The sequence below is a fragment of the Marmota monax genome, unplaced genomic scaffold (genome assembly GCF_021218885.2).
Source record: "Marmota monax isolate L192 unplaced genomic scaffold, Marmota_monax_Labrador192_F-V1.1 WCK01_AAM20220418_F8-fsc00003, whole genome shotgun sequence".
Lineage (NCBI taxonomy): Eukaryota > Metazoa > Chordata > Mammalia > Rodentia > Sciuridae > Marmota > Marmota monax.
The window spans coordinates 16782832-16799204 of record NW_026694084.1 but is presented as its reverse complement, the minus strand read 5'-3'; the positions used below and the strand labels follow the sequence as shown (position 1 = coordinate 16799204).

At 38.0% G+C, this 16373-nt stretch overlaps 1 protein-coding gene across 1 annotated transcript in view; it reads right to left on the bottom strand.

Moving 5' to 3' along the window:
• Positions 1-689: 689 nt before the first annotated feature.
• The window catches only part of LOC124107038 (nonsense-mediated mRNA decay factor SMG5-like), an 88530-nt gene continuing 72846 nt past the window's right edge, over positions 690-16373 (bottom strand). The window contains exons 4-5 of the mRNA XM_046464993.2: positions 11337-11436; positions 690-4173 (exon numbers count right to left, since the gene is read on the bottom strand). Of these exons, the coding sequence (XP_046320949.1) occupies positions 1206-4136 (2931 nt within the window). The 5' untranslated portion in view covers positions 4137-4173; positions 11337-11436 and the 3' untranslated portion in view covers positions 690-1205. The remainder of the gene's footprint in view (positions 4174-11336; positions 11437-16373) is intronic.

Genomic DNA, 16373 nt, shown 5'->3' with positions numbered 1-16373 from the left:
GAGAGGGCCTCAAAAACCTGGGATCCTGACAGAGTATTGTTTGGCCTTAAAATGTGATGATTATCAGTGAAGAACACTGGAGATTATTAGGGGGGAAGACGTTGATTTTAATCCTTTCAACACATTTCTGTGAGAATCAAGTTGTGGGTTGTTGTTTTTTTTTTTTAATAGAGAGAGAAGAGAGAGAATTTTTTAAAAATATTTATTTTTCAGTTTTCGGTGGACCAACATCTTTATTTTATTTTATATGGTACTGAGGATCGAATGCAGCGCCCCACGCATGCTAGGCAAGCACGTTACCACTTGAGCCACATCCCCAGCCCAAGTTGTGGGTTTTAATTTCATGTATTATTGACAGGATATACATCCACATTTCGCTAATTGTAGGAAGTTTTTCCTTGTAATATGTACCAAGTAGGAAGTTGAAGAGATGTATCAAAAGATATCTGAGAGCCAGGAAGGAAAAACAAAAAAAAAGAGAGAGAGAGAGAGAGACAAATTTCATGGTAACCAAAGTTGAAAATTTTGGGCGGATACAGGAATAAATGCCAATGTAGTGCTGTGAAATATCTATTCCCAGCTTACAAAAGTAGAACTGAATCTGCCAGTCCTTGAAGGTCTTCCTATTATGTTCAGAGGAACATAAAAGCAAAAATCATTACTATAGCAATATGGACAACTGACCCAGTTCTACCCAAAAGTGAAAAATCTAAACCAAGCATAGAATAAGGAAGCCATGACCAGAAACTGCAATAAAATCCTTCACCACAGTCATGAATTTTAGTTTTATATTTATTGAGTTTTCAGAGATGACAGAGGCCTACCTACAATCGAAGGCACAGTTCCATCATAAAAACAACATTAAAAGTTCCAAGTCACAATACAAAGCTAAGCAAATTAGAACGTTCACAGAGCTAAGTGTGCTCTTGGGAGTAAGTCCTGAAGCTGTTGCTTTACCCTAAGAACACTAAGAGCTGAGGCAATCTTGAGATTTTCAGAAAGAGAACATGGTATCAAGCCCAGATGATAAAAAACAGAAATAAGAAGGCCTCTGGAAGCTGGTAAACTAAACCTTTACCTAGGGGTAGACACAGATATCCACTCACACAATATCTACCTTAACATTAGGTGCTTACAGGAGAGAAACACATGGAATTATGATCCATAAATGCTGAAGGAGGAGGAAGGAGAGAGAGATGGCCATGTCAGCTGATTGCCTTCCACTCTCTGTGGAAGTGCAGGATGTTCTTGATTTCCACACCTGCTTCGGTTGCTGTCCCCAGCACCAGCTGCAGGGGGTACGAGAAATTCCTCGGGTTGTCCAAACAGATGCCAGTGATGATAGTCACCATGCTGCTAGGATCAGGTGTCCCTGGCCTGGATGAATCCAGCAGACTTTTGCAGAAGTCGAGAATATTAAAGAGGTCCCAGGCATCAGAATCTGGCCTGATCATCCTGGGCCTCAACAACCTCTCAGACACAAAGGACTGGCACAGAATGTTCTGGTTCCCTCTCTTCAGTTCACCTTCTAGGAAGGTGATGGCTGCCAAGACCTTTCGATCTTCCCTTCTCAGGACATACAGTGTGTCAACCACAAGTTTTGGTATGATGAGGAAAAACTTACCACTTGTGGCAAGCTGCTGGATAACTGGAAGATGCCCACACAGGGCCCTCGGATCAGGAAATAGGTAAGAGGTCAAAGCTGACCGAGTCTGGGGACCCCTGAGGGTCTTCTCTAGCAACACCACTTCACGCTGAAGCCAGAGCTGGACTATGTCTTTGGAAAACCTGATCCTGGAAGTTCTCTCAGGAAGCTGCCGAGATGGATTTTCTAGTCCTCCAGGTGTACTGCTCACAAACACACCCAACTTAGAGTCGAACCTCAGGAACTGTTCTGGGAGTTTGGTTGCAAAGTGGCCAAAACTTCTCAGGAAACAGATGCGCAGGGCAGCTTCATCCTGGTTACTGAGTGGAGGTGGGTCCTTCTCTAATCCCACTGTCTCCAGGGAAGCCTGCATTGGACAGAGCTGGAACAGGGCAATGTCCTCAGGGAGATGCAGGAATCTGGAGGTGTGTGGGCCTGTACGGCTCTGCAGCAAATCATGGAGATGGTGGGACAGGCCCAGGTCTGGTTGCTGAAGGTCACCCACCGAGGGCAGCAGGTTCAGCAGCACACACAGGTGGTCCCACAGGCTAAGAGAACTCCGCCAATGGGAGGTGAGGAGGGCATGGTTGGTGCAGAGCCAGCCCAGGATCACCTTGATGGTGGGAAGCAGTCCCTCTGCAGAGAGAACCTTAAATTTCCTTTGAATGGTCTGGAGACTTGTGTAAGACTGGTCAAGGGAGGCACTCTGCCCCACATACGAACCAGTGTGCCACTCAGTCTCAGGAAAGCTGCTTATATCCTCCTCAAAGCCAGAGCTACTGCCAGAGGCAGGGCTTAGCTCAGACTGAAGCTTCAGGGCACTGCGACTAAAGGCAGGGGCCAGGTGCAAGCCAGGTCCTCCTGGCAGCTTTTGGCTCAATGGAGCTGGCAGCTTAGCAGGCATAGTTGTTTTCAAGAGACAGAGGAGACTACTGGGAATTTCATCCCTGGGACTGGCAGTCTTGTATTTGGATATGGTCTCGCTTTCCTGCACTGCTTCTGAGTGCAGGGATCCACTCCCTCCTTCATCAGCTATATCCGAATGAGAAGTTTCACTGTCTGTTTCAGAGTGGACCTGTGAACTCAAGGAGGTGCTTTCCTCATCTTCTGTCTCATCAGAGTCACAGCAGGAATGAAAACCAGCCTCGGAGCTGTAACCCTCACTACAAACACAGGACCACGGATGGCTTTTCTGGGATCTTCTGTGGTGGGGCCTCAGGGTTGGAAAGTCTTGTTGACCCTTCCCAGGCTCTTTTTCCTGGTTTCCAGCCCTGGGGGCAGCCAGGTCTAGAGTCAGCTTCCCTTTCTGGAGTTCAGCTTGGATCCGTGCATTCACATGTTGAATTAGATGAGAGAAGAGGGTCAGGGTGAAGATGACAGCTGGCTTATGCTGCTTTGAGCCTGTTTTCCTCAGACCATGCACATTCATGAGGCAAAGTACCACCATTTGGAAGATGAGGAGGTCTGGGAGAAACAGATAGCCTTTGGGGGGCTTTCCCTGTGTGGAAACTTGGCACGGGTTAGGTGGACTCAGCCGATAAGACAGACAGAGACGAAAGTCTTCCAGAACCAGCTGGCACAGGGCTATCAACCTGGCCACTCTGAATTTCTTCTGAGGCTGCAGGAGGCTCTGAAGATAGAGGAAGCTAACCAGCAGCCTCTTGTTATCCCAACACTGCCTCTGGCTTCGAGATAGTTTCTTTCCCTGGTACCTCTTCAGACTGCTGTACCTCTTCCCTGCATGATCATAGAGCTGTTTGAGGTTCCAAGCTGCCCCTTTAAAAGGTACTTCTGAGTGGAGACAGCACTGATAGAAGTATGTGGCTTCAACATTATAGTACTTGCTCCCCATGAGAGCTCCCAGCTGGTTGAAGGGCATTCCCATACGCGGGGCCACTGACAGGGCTCTGTAATAGCATCTCTCTGCCAAGTCCTTAGTGGCCAGGTCTAGGAACTCATTCTGATATCGGAACAAGTCTCCCAAATAGAGCAGGCAGCGATGGCAGGCCATTCGAGCCCAGGTGACCTCTTCCTCTGATGTGGGCCCTACCTTCTTACAGCCAATCAAGTGGATTGCACTGTGAGGCCAATCTATACAACTCTGTAACCTCAGTTCATAGTGACCCTGGAGGAACAGGAAGAGATGCTCATAGAATTTAAGGCCACCTTTCAGGTGAGCTTGCAAGGGGCCTTCCCAGTGTTTAAAAGTGTGCGTGTGTTTTCTGTTGTCCTTCATTAGCAGCATGACAACATCAGAGTACATTTTCCTCCATAACAGCTCTTCTGCCTTCCTCCCATAAGCCACTGGGTATAAGAACATGAGTTTAATGCAAGCTTGCTGAACTATATCTCTGAGGGCCAGGATGTGCGGTTTGAATACCTCTTTGTGGGCATTTCTCTTTTGAAGGAAAAGGTCAAGTTGCTGAGCTGCCAAGCACACCTCCTGGTAGAGGAGTTTGGCCTTCGGGGCTTCTGTCTGGCTTCTCTCCATGGGGCTGGACTCTTCCAATGATGCTGATGTATGCCTTCTGAGAAAAGACAAAAACTCCCTATTAGTGCTCACCCACAAAGACCAAAAATAATAACAAAGAGGACAACAGAGTGCATATACATATGCCTATCTTTTAGATGCAGCAGGAAAACTCTGATCATCCTTCAGATCTCTATTTAAGCCTAATTTCTTCTAGGAAGCCAATTTTAATTCCCCAAGTTAGAATAAATGCCTCCCTTCACACTTCATTTGGCCTCCTTTGGTATTCTGAGACAACACCTTGGAAATTTCTCTTCATTTTGTTTCTCTTATGATAGTGTACTTATTATAATTACCCATTATTCTTTCTCCCAGACCAGAAGGCAAAGTTTCTTCCTGGCATGGTCTGAGCCAGGTCACAATTGTGTCAAAGTTTCTAAAAATGCATGGTTCAAGTAGATGCCCACTAAATAATAGGAATTTGATAAAAGGTATTCCAAATGTCCAGTTCCTTAGATATAGTTTTCAATTCCATGGTCCAAAAGACCTCCATTGTGCTACTTAAGATACTTATCTAAAAGTGAAATAAAATTTTATGCCATTTCTACTGACTGATACAAATGAAAAATAAACTCTCAAAACAAAATTTAAATGTAATCAAGGGTATGAGTTCCTTAAAAATTTAATCTAGAATATAGTTAATATATCAAAATAATGTTTTAATGCAAAAAAATACATAAAATCCCAGCTGGGCATGGGGCTGCATCCCTGTAATCCCAGCAGTTTGGGAGCCTGGGGCAGGAGCATAGCAAGTTCAAGACCAGCCTCAGCAACTTAGCAAGGCCCTAAGCAACTTAGTAAGACTCTAAAATAATTTTTAAAAAGGTGGGGGTGGGTTCTGGGTATGTGACTAAGTGGTTAAACATCCCTGGATTCAATACCCAGTACCAAATTTGGTATTGGGTAATTTATTTATATTTATAAAATCCCTTCCTCCTAAGTGGAATTTGCTTTAACTTTCAGGATGGATGGAAAAGAGAAGTACACACTTTATAATGTAAGTAGAATCCATACAAAAGAAAACACAACGAGTAAGCACATATTAAAAGAAAAGCAAATTAGTGGGATTATGGGTAATTCAGTGGTAGAACATATGCTTAGCAAGCAGTAGACCCTGAGTTTAATACCCAGCTCAAAAAAAACAAAACAAACAAAAAAATAGACACAAAAAACAAGTCAAACCAACCTTGAAGTAACAATTTAATCATCAAAGTATTAAAATATCTTTAAATTAGAATAGCCAATGCTCAAAGCCTTTGTAAAACTTTCATAAACTTGCACAGTTGGCAGCATTAAAAGTTTAACATTTTTTCTTTCATTTAAAAAGACATTTATGTTCTCTGACCCAGCAACCCTATTCACAGGAATGATTTCTAAGGAAATACACTTAATAAAACCAAACCTACATGAATAAGAGGTCCATTCCAAACGTATTTCTAATAAAAGAAAGGAAGAACAAAAAAAAAGTAAGGAAATGGAAATTAACCTATCTTATGATGAATTAATTGATCTTATGCCTGTATATATAATAAAAAAATCATTAAATCCATAAGTGTAATAATTACATAAACTTATAGAAATAACAATTACTTGAAAAAGAATAGAATAAAAACAATATATCCACTGAAAAATCATATATTCAAAAAATAACAATAACATAAAAAATTAAAATACCTATAAGATGGTGTGAGGGGGAAGGGAAAAAAGAGAGAGAGAAAAGTATCACAGTAGATTGGGTAGAGAGAAGTGATGGGAGGGGAAGGGAGGGGAGGAGTGGATAAGGAGGGCAGCAGAATACAGCTGACACTAGTATTGCTGTATGTATATACATGGCTATATAACCAATGTGATTCTGCAATCTGTACACGTGGAGAAATGAGAATTCATACCCTATTTGAATCAAATGTATGATATGTCAAGATCATTGTATTGTCTTGAGCAACTAATAAAAATAATTAAAAGACATTGCTGGGATAACAGCTGCTTTTTTCTGGAAGGTCCTTTATAGTGCAGTCTTTCTAATACAACTTCTTGGCTATTATAATTTATAAGTCTATATCATTGACATGAAAGGAAAAATTGTAACTAGGCATATATTATAAAGTTTTGATTCAAGAACTAGAATACATAATCTTGAATGTCAAATAAACAAGACCCTTGAATATATGCAGTACCTATATAGTATTAATAGAGCTAGGGCAGTAGAGAGTACCTGTGATCTGTGACTAGATATGCAAACTTGAGAAGAAAGAGAGATGTGGAAGAATAAGAGAAAAGAATTGGGGCCTGAGAACAAGGAAAGCATCCAGAACACAGAAATTGAACCAACAGTGGAAAGCCTTTGAAAGCTCCAAAAATACACAGAGGACTTCCCTGGATGGTAAATAAATGTTTTTCTCTGGAGTTTGTCAGTTCTGAGGAAAAGGAAAAGCTATCAAATAGATATCTGCAGAAGATAGACCTAGGATAGATTAAAACCACACACAAGCACACAATTTTTCTAAAAGACAATTTAGTTTCCTTTCAAGCCTAAGAGTCTGATGCTAGACGTTACAAAATAGAGAAAAAACATTGAGCTGGACAGGGTGGTGCATGCTTGTAATCCCATCAGCTCTGGAGGCTGAGACAGGAGGATCATGAGTTCAAAGCCAGCCTTGGCAAAGGCAAGGCACTAAGCAACTCAGTGAGACCCTGTCTCTAAATAAAATACAAAATAGGGCTAGGGTGTGGTTGAGTACCCCCCTGGTACCCCTCAAAAAATTTAAACCCCCAAATCTATTACAATATTTGAGGAGAGATGGATTCCATCTGAAAGCCAGAGAGGAATAAGAAGTGACTGAATCATTTCTGAGACTCTTCTCCCTTCCCTGCTTCTCTAACCACACTATTGACTCCAGGTGACTATGTTCTTCTGCAGCCCTTTCTAGGCAGCTGTGTAAAACCTGTTTGCCAAGATCAAAGGCATGGATGCACCCAGGTTCAAACTGGGTCGGTAAGAAGCATGGGGCCTCCCTCCCTCACCCCATCCCCATCGCCATCTCTAATCCAGGGATCGGATATTACAACAACTTTGTAATCTCATAAACCTGAACTGGGATGAAACATGAATATAAATACACTCAGGTTACAGCAAATGCATGGACACAAATATGCTATAAAGAAAACCAGTTCGAAGATGCCTTCAAGACATTAAGTCTGTGAGAACCACAAAGAAGCCTTAGATAAAATAATTCACTCATAAATGACAAAATGAAGAAAAGTTTTCTAAATATAATCTTACTTCTCATTTAATTTGGGATATCATCCTCCATTGAACATGTCCAGAGGAAGTAGAAAATTGCTTAGCTTGAATTTAATTGCTTAGTTTAAAAAGAAAAATCAAAAGATATTTATGAATATTTATTATTTCTCTACTAACTTCTCAAACAACAAAAAACCATGAATTTGGGTCTCTGCACTCGATGATCTCCTAGTCTACATGGCATATGAAATATCTAGTATTCTACACATTGAGGCATAAATCTATGAAGTTAAAATATAATTTATTCACAAATATTTCCAAACTGAGCAATTACTGAGAATGGCCGATTCTCTCTGAACAGACATAAATATGACCTGGCACCCTTCCCCATTTCACTCGAATACTAATGATTAGTTCCACTAACTTCCAGTGGATCTAACATCCAGGACCTCTTTCCTCTTTTGCAGGCATTAGGATAAACTTCCAGCCGCCTTGCTGATACAAGGCAACTCTGAACAGTTGTTCCTCGTGAAGCCACAGAACAATCACAAGCAACTCTCTGAAGCTTGATGTTCCCTGACAAAGCCTCTGAAAGCCCAGAATCTTGATTATAAAAGGAATAAAATTAAACCCCTTTATTGAAATGAATCCAAAGAAGATTCTTTATACCCCACCTTTAAACTCACCAATAAGCTGCCCCAGAGTTTGTTGCTGCTCAGCCTCTGGCTCCCCAGCTTTGAATCCCACTCTCAAAGCCTCTATTACTTTATCTAGGCACCTGGACTGACTCTGCATAATTGGCATCGGCTGCATTCATTGTGCCCTAGAAGGCTGACTAGGGCTGCTGAGGAAGCCTGGTAATTCAGGACTAGAATATGATTCAGACAATAGAGACATAGGAGGAATTAGAAAGAGCAGAAACTGAGATAAATTAGAAAAGTAAATCACAGAAACGAGAAAATTAAAACCATCTTGCTGTGCAAGAAATATACATATTTTGCATTTCCTTGAGAATTAGAGCTAACTCTTGCCTTGTGACTAAAATGAGAAAAAACAGGAATTCCCTGTAATGGTCCCTGTCACTAAGGATGAAACCCTGAAGGATGAGAATTTCCCATAAATTCAAATGGGTCCTCCATTCTCCCAGTGCAAGATCTTCCCTAAGTGTTCTTACCCTTGAAAGGACTAGCTAGTTGCAGTACCCACAGTACTTTCAGTCTCAAATATATTTTGCAGCTGCTTCTCAGTGCATTGATTACTATTCCTGAACCATAACAAAAAACAGTGTACTCAAGGTTAGCCCTTTATAGCTTAAGTCTAGAGAAGAGATTGTAAGAGTATATATAAAGATCCCATTATACAAAGAACTGGATTTCAATGGGCTTAGAAATCACCGGAACTTCTTAAAATGAAAATTTGTATTAAGGGAGTTTGGGATGGAGTCTGAGATTTTTATTTCTGAGTCCATGGAATGCCAGTGATGCTGGTCTGCTGAGCACTCTCTAAAGGGAAAATTTAAAGAACAAAGTAGCTGTTTGCAGGACACCAATATTTACCTCAGAGTCAGTAGACAGTATAGAATGAACTATAACCATGACAACTCCTCCTCTAAATGTTATGTCAGACTTAATTCTTAATTTCCAAGGCTAGCCTTCAAAGTATTAGAGCCCTCCCCCAAGTGAACAAACACAACTAAGATGGGATTAAAATACATAATAAGTATCACCTGCTCTCACACCCTGGCAATGAAATTGATCAGGAGGAAGAGACTCCATATTCCCAAGCCATTTAAGGAGACCAATCCTGGGTAAAACTCACTTTTGTAACTCAAAGAGCTATATGTACTATTCACAAAAATGCTGATGAATTTCCACTTTATGTGTCAATTAAAAATATAATAAATTCCTGGGCACAGTGGTACACACGTATAATCCCGGATGCTTGGAAGACTTAGGCAAGAGGATCACAAGTTGAAAGCCAGCCTTGGCAACTGAGTGAGGCCCTAAGCAATTTAGTGAGAACTGAGGATGTGGCTCGGTGGTTGAGTAATCCTGGATTCAGTCTCTGGCACCAAAAAAAAAAAAAATTTTTTTAAAAGGAAAGAAAAGAAAAATAACATAAATTAAAATGAGCTAAAAAAGATGCCTTGCTCCATAAAGACAACACTATAACTGTTTCCTGTCTTTATCCAACTAAACCTAGTCATAAAAACTGATTCTTTAGAGGCTTACACAATTGTGAGAATAAGGAAATCCTAAAACATAAGCCTCAGAAATAAAACAACAAGCTCCTGAGCAGAGACAGACTAAATATAAGCATTTCTTCCTGCCTACTGGTCATCTGCATCGAAATTGTGCTTCCTAAAGAAAAAGGTAACCCCTTGCCCAGCCATGGTGGAATTATAAGAGTTTTATATAATCTTTTGGGCTGGATTTTGTATTTTTTACCAAAACTTTGTCCCTCATTTAATTTCAAAATATTATGAAGAATACATCCCATAAGAGTTAATCTGCTGACAAATAATTTAGATGAAATGGAAATTTCCTAGAAAGACATAAACTAGTAAAATTGACTTAATAAATAATCAAAAGTTTGACTAGATCTACAGTAGATAAAGATATTGAATTAATAATTTTAATACTTTCCATAAAGAATAGTACAGTCTCAGATACTCCACTGGTTAATTCTATTAAACATTTAAAGAAGAATCAATATGAATCATCCACAGGTTTTCCAAAATATGGATGTATCAACACTCCCCAACTCATTCTAGGAGGTTGGCATTATCCTGATACTAAGACCAGAGGAATACTTCACAAGAAAACTACAGACAATATCTCTGGATAATATGAGATGCTAAACTCCTCAACAAAATACTAGCAAACTGAATCTAGCAGTTTTTGAAAGAATTATGTATGACAACTAGAGAGAATTTTCTAAGAATGCAAAGTTTCTTGAACATCTGAAAATCAGCTAACATAACACACCATTTCGATATAATAAAGGAGGGAAATGCATTCTCTTCTCAATAGTGCAAGAAAGGGAGTTGGCAATTTTTAACATACTTTTATGACGAAAACACTTAGCAGAGCAAGAAATGAAGGACATTTTCTCAATCTGATATGTAGCATCTCAAAAAAAATTAGGTAACATCATAATGAACAGTGAAGGATTTCCCTCTAAGAGGAGGGACAAGACAAGAATGTCTACTTTTGCAACTTCTACTGAAAATTTTTCTGGAAGTTCTAGCCAGGACACTAGGGCAAGAAAAACATAAATAAAAGGCATCCATATTGAATAAAATGAATAAAATCATCCATGTATATTAGATCCCAAGAACCTATAAAAATTATTAGAAATGATAAAAGAGTTGGGCAAGCATTCAAAATACAAAATCAATTCAGAATACAAAATCAATTGTAATTCTATATATTAACTATGAAAATCCAAACATGAAGTCAAGAAAAATATTAAGTAAACCTATAGTTAATTGATTTGCCAAAATAATCCAATGGAGAAAAAACAGTGTTTTTAATAAATTGTGCTAAAAGAACCAGATATCCACATGCAAAAGAATGAAATTACACATTCACAACAATAAATACAAAATGAATTACAGACCGAATTTAAGAGCTGAAATTATAAAAATTCTATGAAGAAAACCTAAGAGACAATATTTGTGACAATGGGTTAGGCAAAGTTCTCTTAGACCTGACACTAAAACATAAGGGATCATACTAAACTCTAATGAAGGATTATTTCATGAATTGAAAAGGTAATCCTACACTTTTATACTAAGGGAAGATTATTTATCATGACCTGAAGAGAAATATTAAAATTATGATATGTACCCTTCCAATGACACCTCATTGTCAGATATTCTGGCTGAAATTATAAGTTTAGAAAGTGTTTGTGTATACCTGATAGAGTGATGTCTTAATGTTCTGGGATCTTCAGGGAAGAAGGTATTCTGTACAATTTTGAGATACCATTTCCTAGAACTCCAGAAATTATTTGGTCCTGTGAAATATAACAAACGATAGAAAAATCAAATATTTGTTTTAGTTTCTAAGCAGTTAAAATAATACAAAGAACTTTTTAAAAAAATTACTCAGAGAAATAAGTTTACAAAAAACAACACAGAAATAGGTTATAATCATAAAATTGGTTTACAAAGACTAAACAGAGGAGTTTTTTCCATAAATACCAAGTGTCCTGTTTTTAGGACAAGAAATAAAAATTTTTATTTTAATTTGTTCATATATAACATATGTATATCTTTGCTAACTTTAAAAATATAACAATTGAAGGCAAAGCAATAAATATTTTAGAGTACAATAGAAAAGATATTTTCATGCCTTCAGAGTAAAGAAGAAAATTTTAAATAGGACTCAATATTCAGAATGCAATAACCAAAAGGAAAAAAGATTTATAGATTCCATTGCATTAAAGCCAAGAACTCCAATTTAAAAATAGATGTAGTATAAAAATTCTATTAACAAAGGATACTTGTAACATTCTTAATAATAAATTACTAATATCAAGAATATTATTTTAAGTCTATGAATCATAATGAAAAAGATAATCTAGTCAGACATTTCAATAAAAGGGATAACCAAATGGCCATTAAAATTTAAAAATGTTCAATCTCACTAATCATAGATTTGCAAATTAAAATCACAAGGAAACACAGGACATATCCTCTAGATGACAAAAATGCTTAAAGTATGACAAAACCAGGTAATTATAAGGATATGGAGTAAGAGAAACTTTTATATACTGTTGACATAGTTGCTTTAAAAATGTTTTGGCCTAACTCATTATACTATTATTGAACATTCACATACTTTACAATGCAGCACCTCCAGTTTTAGATTTATGCAGTAGAAATTTCTTGCACCTGTGTACCATTTGACACATGAAGAATATTCCTAGCAACAATGTCTTTAATGGATAAAAACAAAACAATTGAAAAAGCAAAAACTGGAAATAACTCAATTGTATATCAACAGTTGAATGAATAAATTATAATATATCCACACAGCATTAAAAATAAATGAATCACACTGCACACATTCATGTGGATGTATCACACAAACATAATGTTGAACAAAAACAGCAAGTCTTAGCAAAACATAAGAAAAACAATAGTATTTATACTAACACTCAAAATAGGCAAAAAAAAAAAAAAGTAATGTATTATTTATGAATGCACAGGTAGTAAAACCAGGGAGGGAAAAAAGGATTAATTACCACAAAGCCAAGATGGTTTTTCCTCTATGGAGGGAAAAAATAAAACAAAGCGAACAAAAAACCCACAAATATATGTAATACATATGTATAAATATGTATGCTTATATATATATATATGTATAAAATACATTTTTATGTAAATCTAATTATTTTAAAACCTAAAACTCATATAAAAAACAAAAACTGGTAAGTATGGCACAAATTTTTATTTTCTTATCTTTAAGGAATGGTTTCATTGACTCTTGTAGATACCTTGAATCATAAATGTCACCATGTTAACTGACTTGTTTTTTGAAATAGACAAATTGATTAAATCCAGTCAAAATATTTAAAATTATCAAAATATTTATCTATATAGAGTAGGAACTAGAAAAGGAAAAGAAATAAAGAAAACAAAATTTTTTTTAAAGAATCACATCTCATCTCAAATAATCTTTCACACTACAAATGACCCCCAGAAAGCTGGCATGAATTTGGAGTGATCAGTCACTTGTGGAGTTAGGAGAGTATATATAAATATTCTTTTTAGTCTGATATTCTTTGCAAATTTCCTAAACACACAACACTTCCTATTTTTCTAACTATAGCCTACTGAAAATTTTCTGGGTTTTTTTTTTTTTCATTTTCAGCAATGAAAGTCAAGCTGCAAGTAAAAATTAGGGCTCACTTGTAAATGATCATCATTTTATCTATTATAAACTATATTCCTATTGAAAGCAAGGAGCCTTATTTTAAAAATACCTCATCAAATGACCAATTTAAATATAACTCTCATAATGAAGATGCCATCTTTCAATCACTATGTTCTAGGACAACACTGTTAGAAATAATATGCACTTCTTGGTATATCACAGGGGAATCCTGCATGAATTAGAGGTAAGATTCATCATCTTAGAGGAAGAGAGAAAAAGAGAGATGGGTACAGAGAGGAAAAGAAGAAACAAAAACAAAACATAAGCCTACATGCTCAAGATATTTATCTTAAAGATGAGAGAAAAGACTAATAGGAAATGAGCTACAGGTCTTCAAATATTTGAAGGGCTATGCAAAGGAGAAATATATCTTTTTCTGCTTGATTCCAAAAGGAATCCAATAAGGACAGGTATCACTTCAATAAAAAATAAAAAGAGAACTCTTCATTATAACCCTCTGAGAACAAATGAGCTCTCTGATGAGGTAAGGATCTTCTGGCCATGGAAGGGGCCCAGTCAAAAGTGATCAACCATTGCACAACACAGTTGAGATTGACTTGTGGGTTGGAAATTGGCTTAAATGACTGTTAACATCCATTTCAATTTTTTTTAAGTTTTTGAATATTTTTTTAATAATGCACAGAGATTCATTGTATGAGCTAGCCTTTATGTAACTGTGGGATTTGATGAGGAAGTCCATGTAGGGTACTTGCCTCTATGTAACTAGTGTTGGTTCCAGAGTCTCTCTGTGGCTGGGCAGGTGAGCGGTTGGAAAGCATAGTTGGACACAAAGTGAGGAGAGCAATTACAGGCTGAAACCACGAAATCCACAAAGACAAACTGGAATCAGAAAAGTAAACTGGAATGTACACCTTCCTCTCCTGTCTCCAACCTTGCTGGTGCGGATGGCCTGCAGAAGTTGGAGCCCTCCATCAGCTAAAGCAAACATTCTCAAGTTTCCTCCCATGATGATTCATTAACCTATTTTCAGTTACTGCTTACCAAATTGCTGTGGGTTTATGTAAAAACTAAAATCACATTATCTGAGCATTGGTTTTGGGCTGAAATAAGTTTGAAAAGAAATGTTTTTCTTCCATTTGATTGCTTTAGCTTCCTTGGATGGTATGACAATCATGACCAGATCTGGAGAGAATGGATCCGTAGCACAACCTGTGCCTTTTAAATAAAATCTGCCATCGTTTAAAATAGCCTAGATGAACAAAAGAAATTGCAATTCCAATCCAAAGGAGAACTGACACTAGCAAGTACCAGTATGTTGATGGAAAAGTGTACAAGATCATTGTCTAAAGGCAAATGCTTCAGTCAGAAGAGAAAGCTGCAAGGACAGACTTCTTTTCTCTTTACAGGATGAGAATGAAATTTGAACTTTTCTGTCAGTGACAAGGTTAGAGCAGTACACCACCCACACAGAAAATGAATCAGAAGCAAAGAACCAGATTCTCCCAGAACTTAAAGCACTTCTGAAAGATGCCTTAACTCTTTCAGAATCCTGGGGGACAAGGGACTGTGGTGATAAAGGAAGAATCAATATTTTTACAGCTATGAAGCACTAACCCACATAATCCTATCAATACTGTTGAGACAATGGAAAGAATCTCAAATATCCAGTGGAAGGGCATAATTAAATGAATTATAGTTTATCCAAGTGATATATTCTCATATTCTACAACCATTATGCTCATTATGCATCATAATTAGAAATCACAAGGTGCAATGACAGGTGCTAGGTAGACAATAAAAAATTGGAAAACTAACTGAGCTATGTTTAAAAAAATAAATGTAAAAATTTAGGGTTCCTGACAAAATGACAAACTGCCAGGAGATGCTGACTCTGTCCCTGTGTTTGACAAATGATCTGTACAAATGAGAGGGAGACTGGTCAATTTTAGAGAATAAAACTGTAAAAAAGCTCTCTAACACTCTGAGAAAATACAAGTGGGTTACATCCAAGTCAGATGGAGGTAATGAGGGAAGGGGAGGAGGTTTGCTTAGAGTAAGAGAGGGTCCAAAGCCATGACCCTGGGACTAGAGTGGAGAGAATGTCCTTCCTGTGGCTTCTGTCTTAGCTCACCTGTTCCTGGATCCACCCAGTTACAATTACAAACAGCATAATAACAGCAAGAGGACCAGCCTGATCCATCCACATCTCACCAGAGATGACAGGGTAACATCCAAATAAGTAAAAATCCTGGAACCAGCATATTGGAGCAAAAACCAATAGGTTCAGATAGTGAGACAACAACTAATTGTTTGCTTCTTTCTCCTCTTTGTTCTCATTGGCTAAGTCATTAGCTCTGGCTATGTGAAGTTAGCCAATCCCAAAAAGACAAATGCTGAATGTTTTCTCTGATATAAGGTGACTGACTCATAGTGGGGTAGGGAGGGGGAGCATGGGAGGAATAGACAAACTCTAGATAGGGCAGAGGGGTGGGAGGGAAGAGAAGGGGCAGGGGGTTAGCAATGATGGTGGAATTTGATGCACATCATTATTCAAAGTACATGTATGAAGACATGAATTTGTGTGAACATATTTTATATACAGAGATATGAAAAATTGTGGTATGTATGTGTAATAAGAATTGTAATGTATTCCACTGTCATGTATTTAAAAAATAAAATCAATTAAAAAAAATTAAAAGTAGGGCTCCTGATTATCAGCAGCAGCAGCAGCTGGTCTTGCTAGAAATTCAAAACTCCTCCTCCCCAGACAAAAATCTCTGGTGGGTAGGTCCCAGCCCTCTGTTCTTTATGGGCAGGCCTGGTGATTCCCACTAGTCTAGGAGATAAAATCCAAGGAAAACAGCTCTCACAAAAGACCCAGGCCCTAGGTAGGATATGCAGAGTGTTACTGAGAAGTAGGACCAATGACATCAAGCATGGGGGAGGAAAGGATAGAAAAGAGGCAATAGTTCAGCCCAAGTGATAGAATGGAGCTCTCCACCCTAAGGTACCTCCCAACCTGCTCCCCAAATTCAACTGGAGGAGCACAAG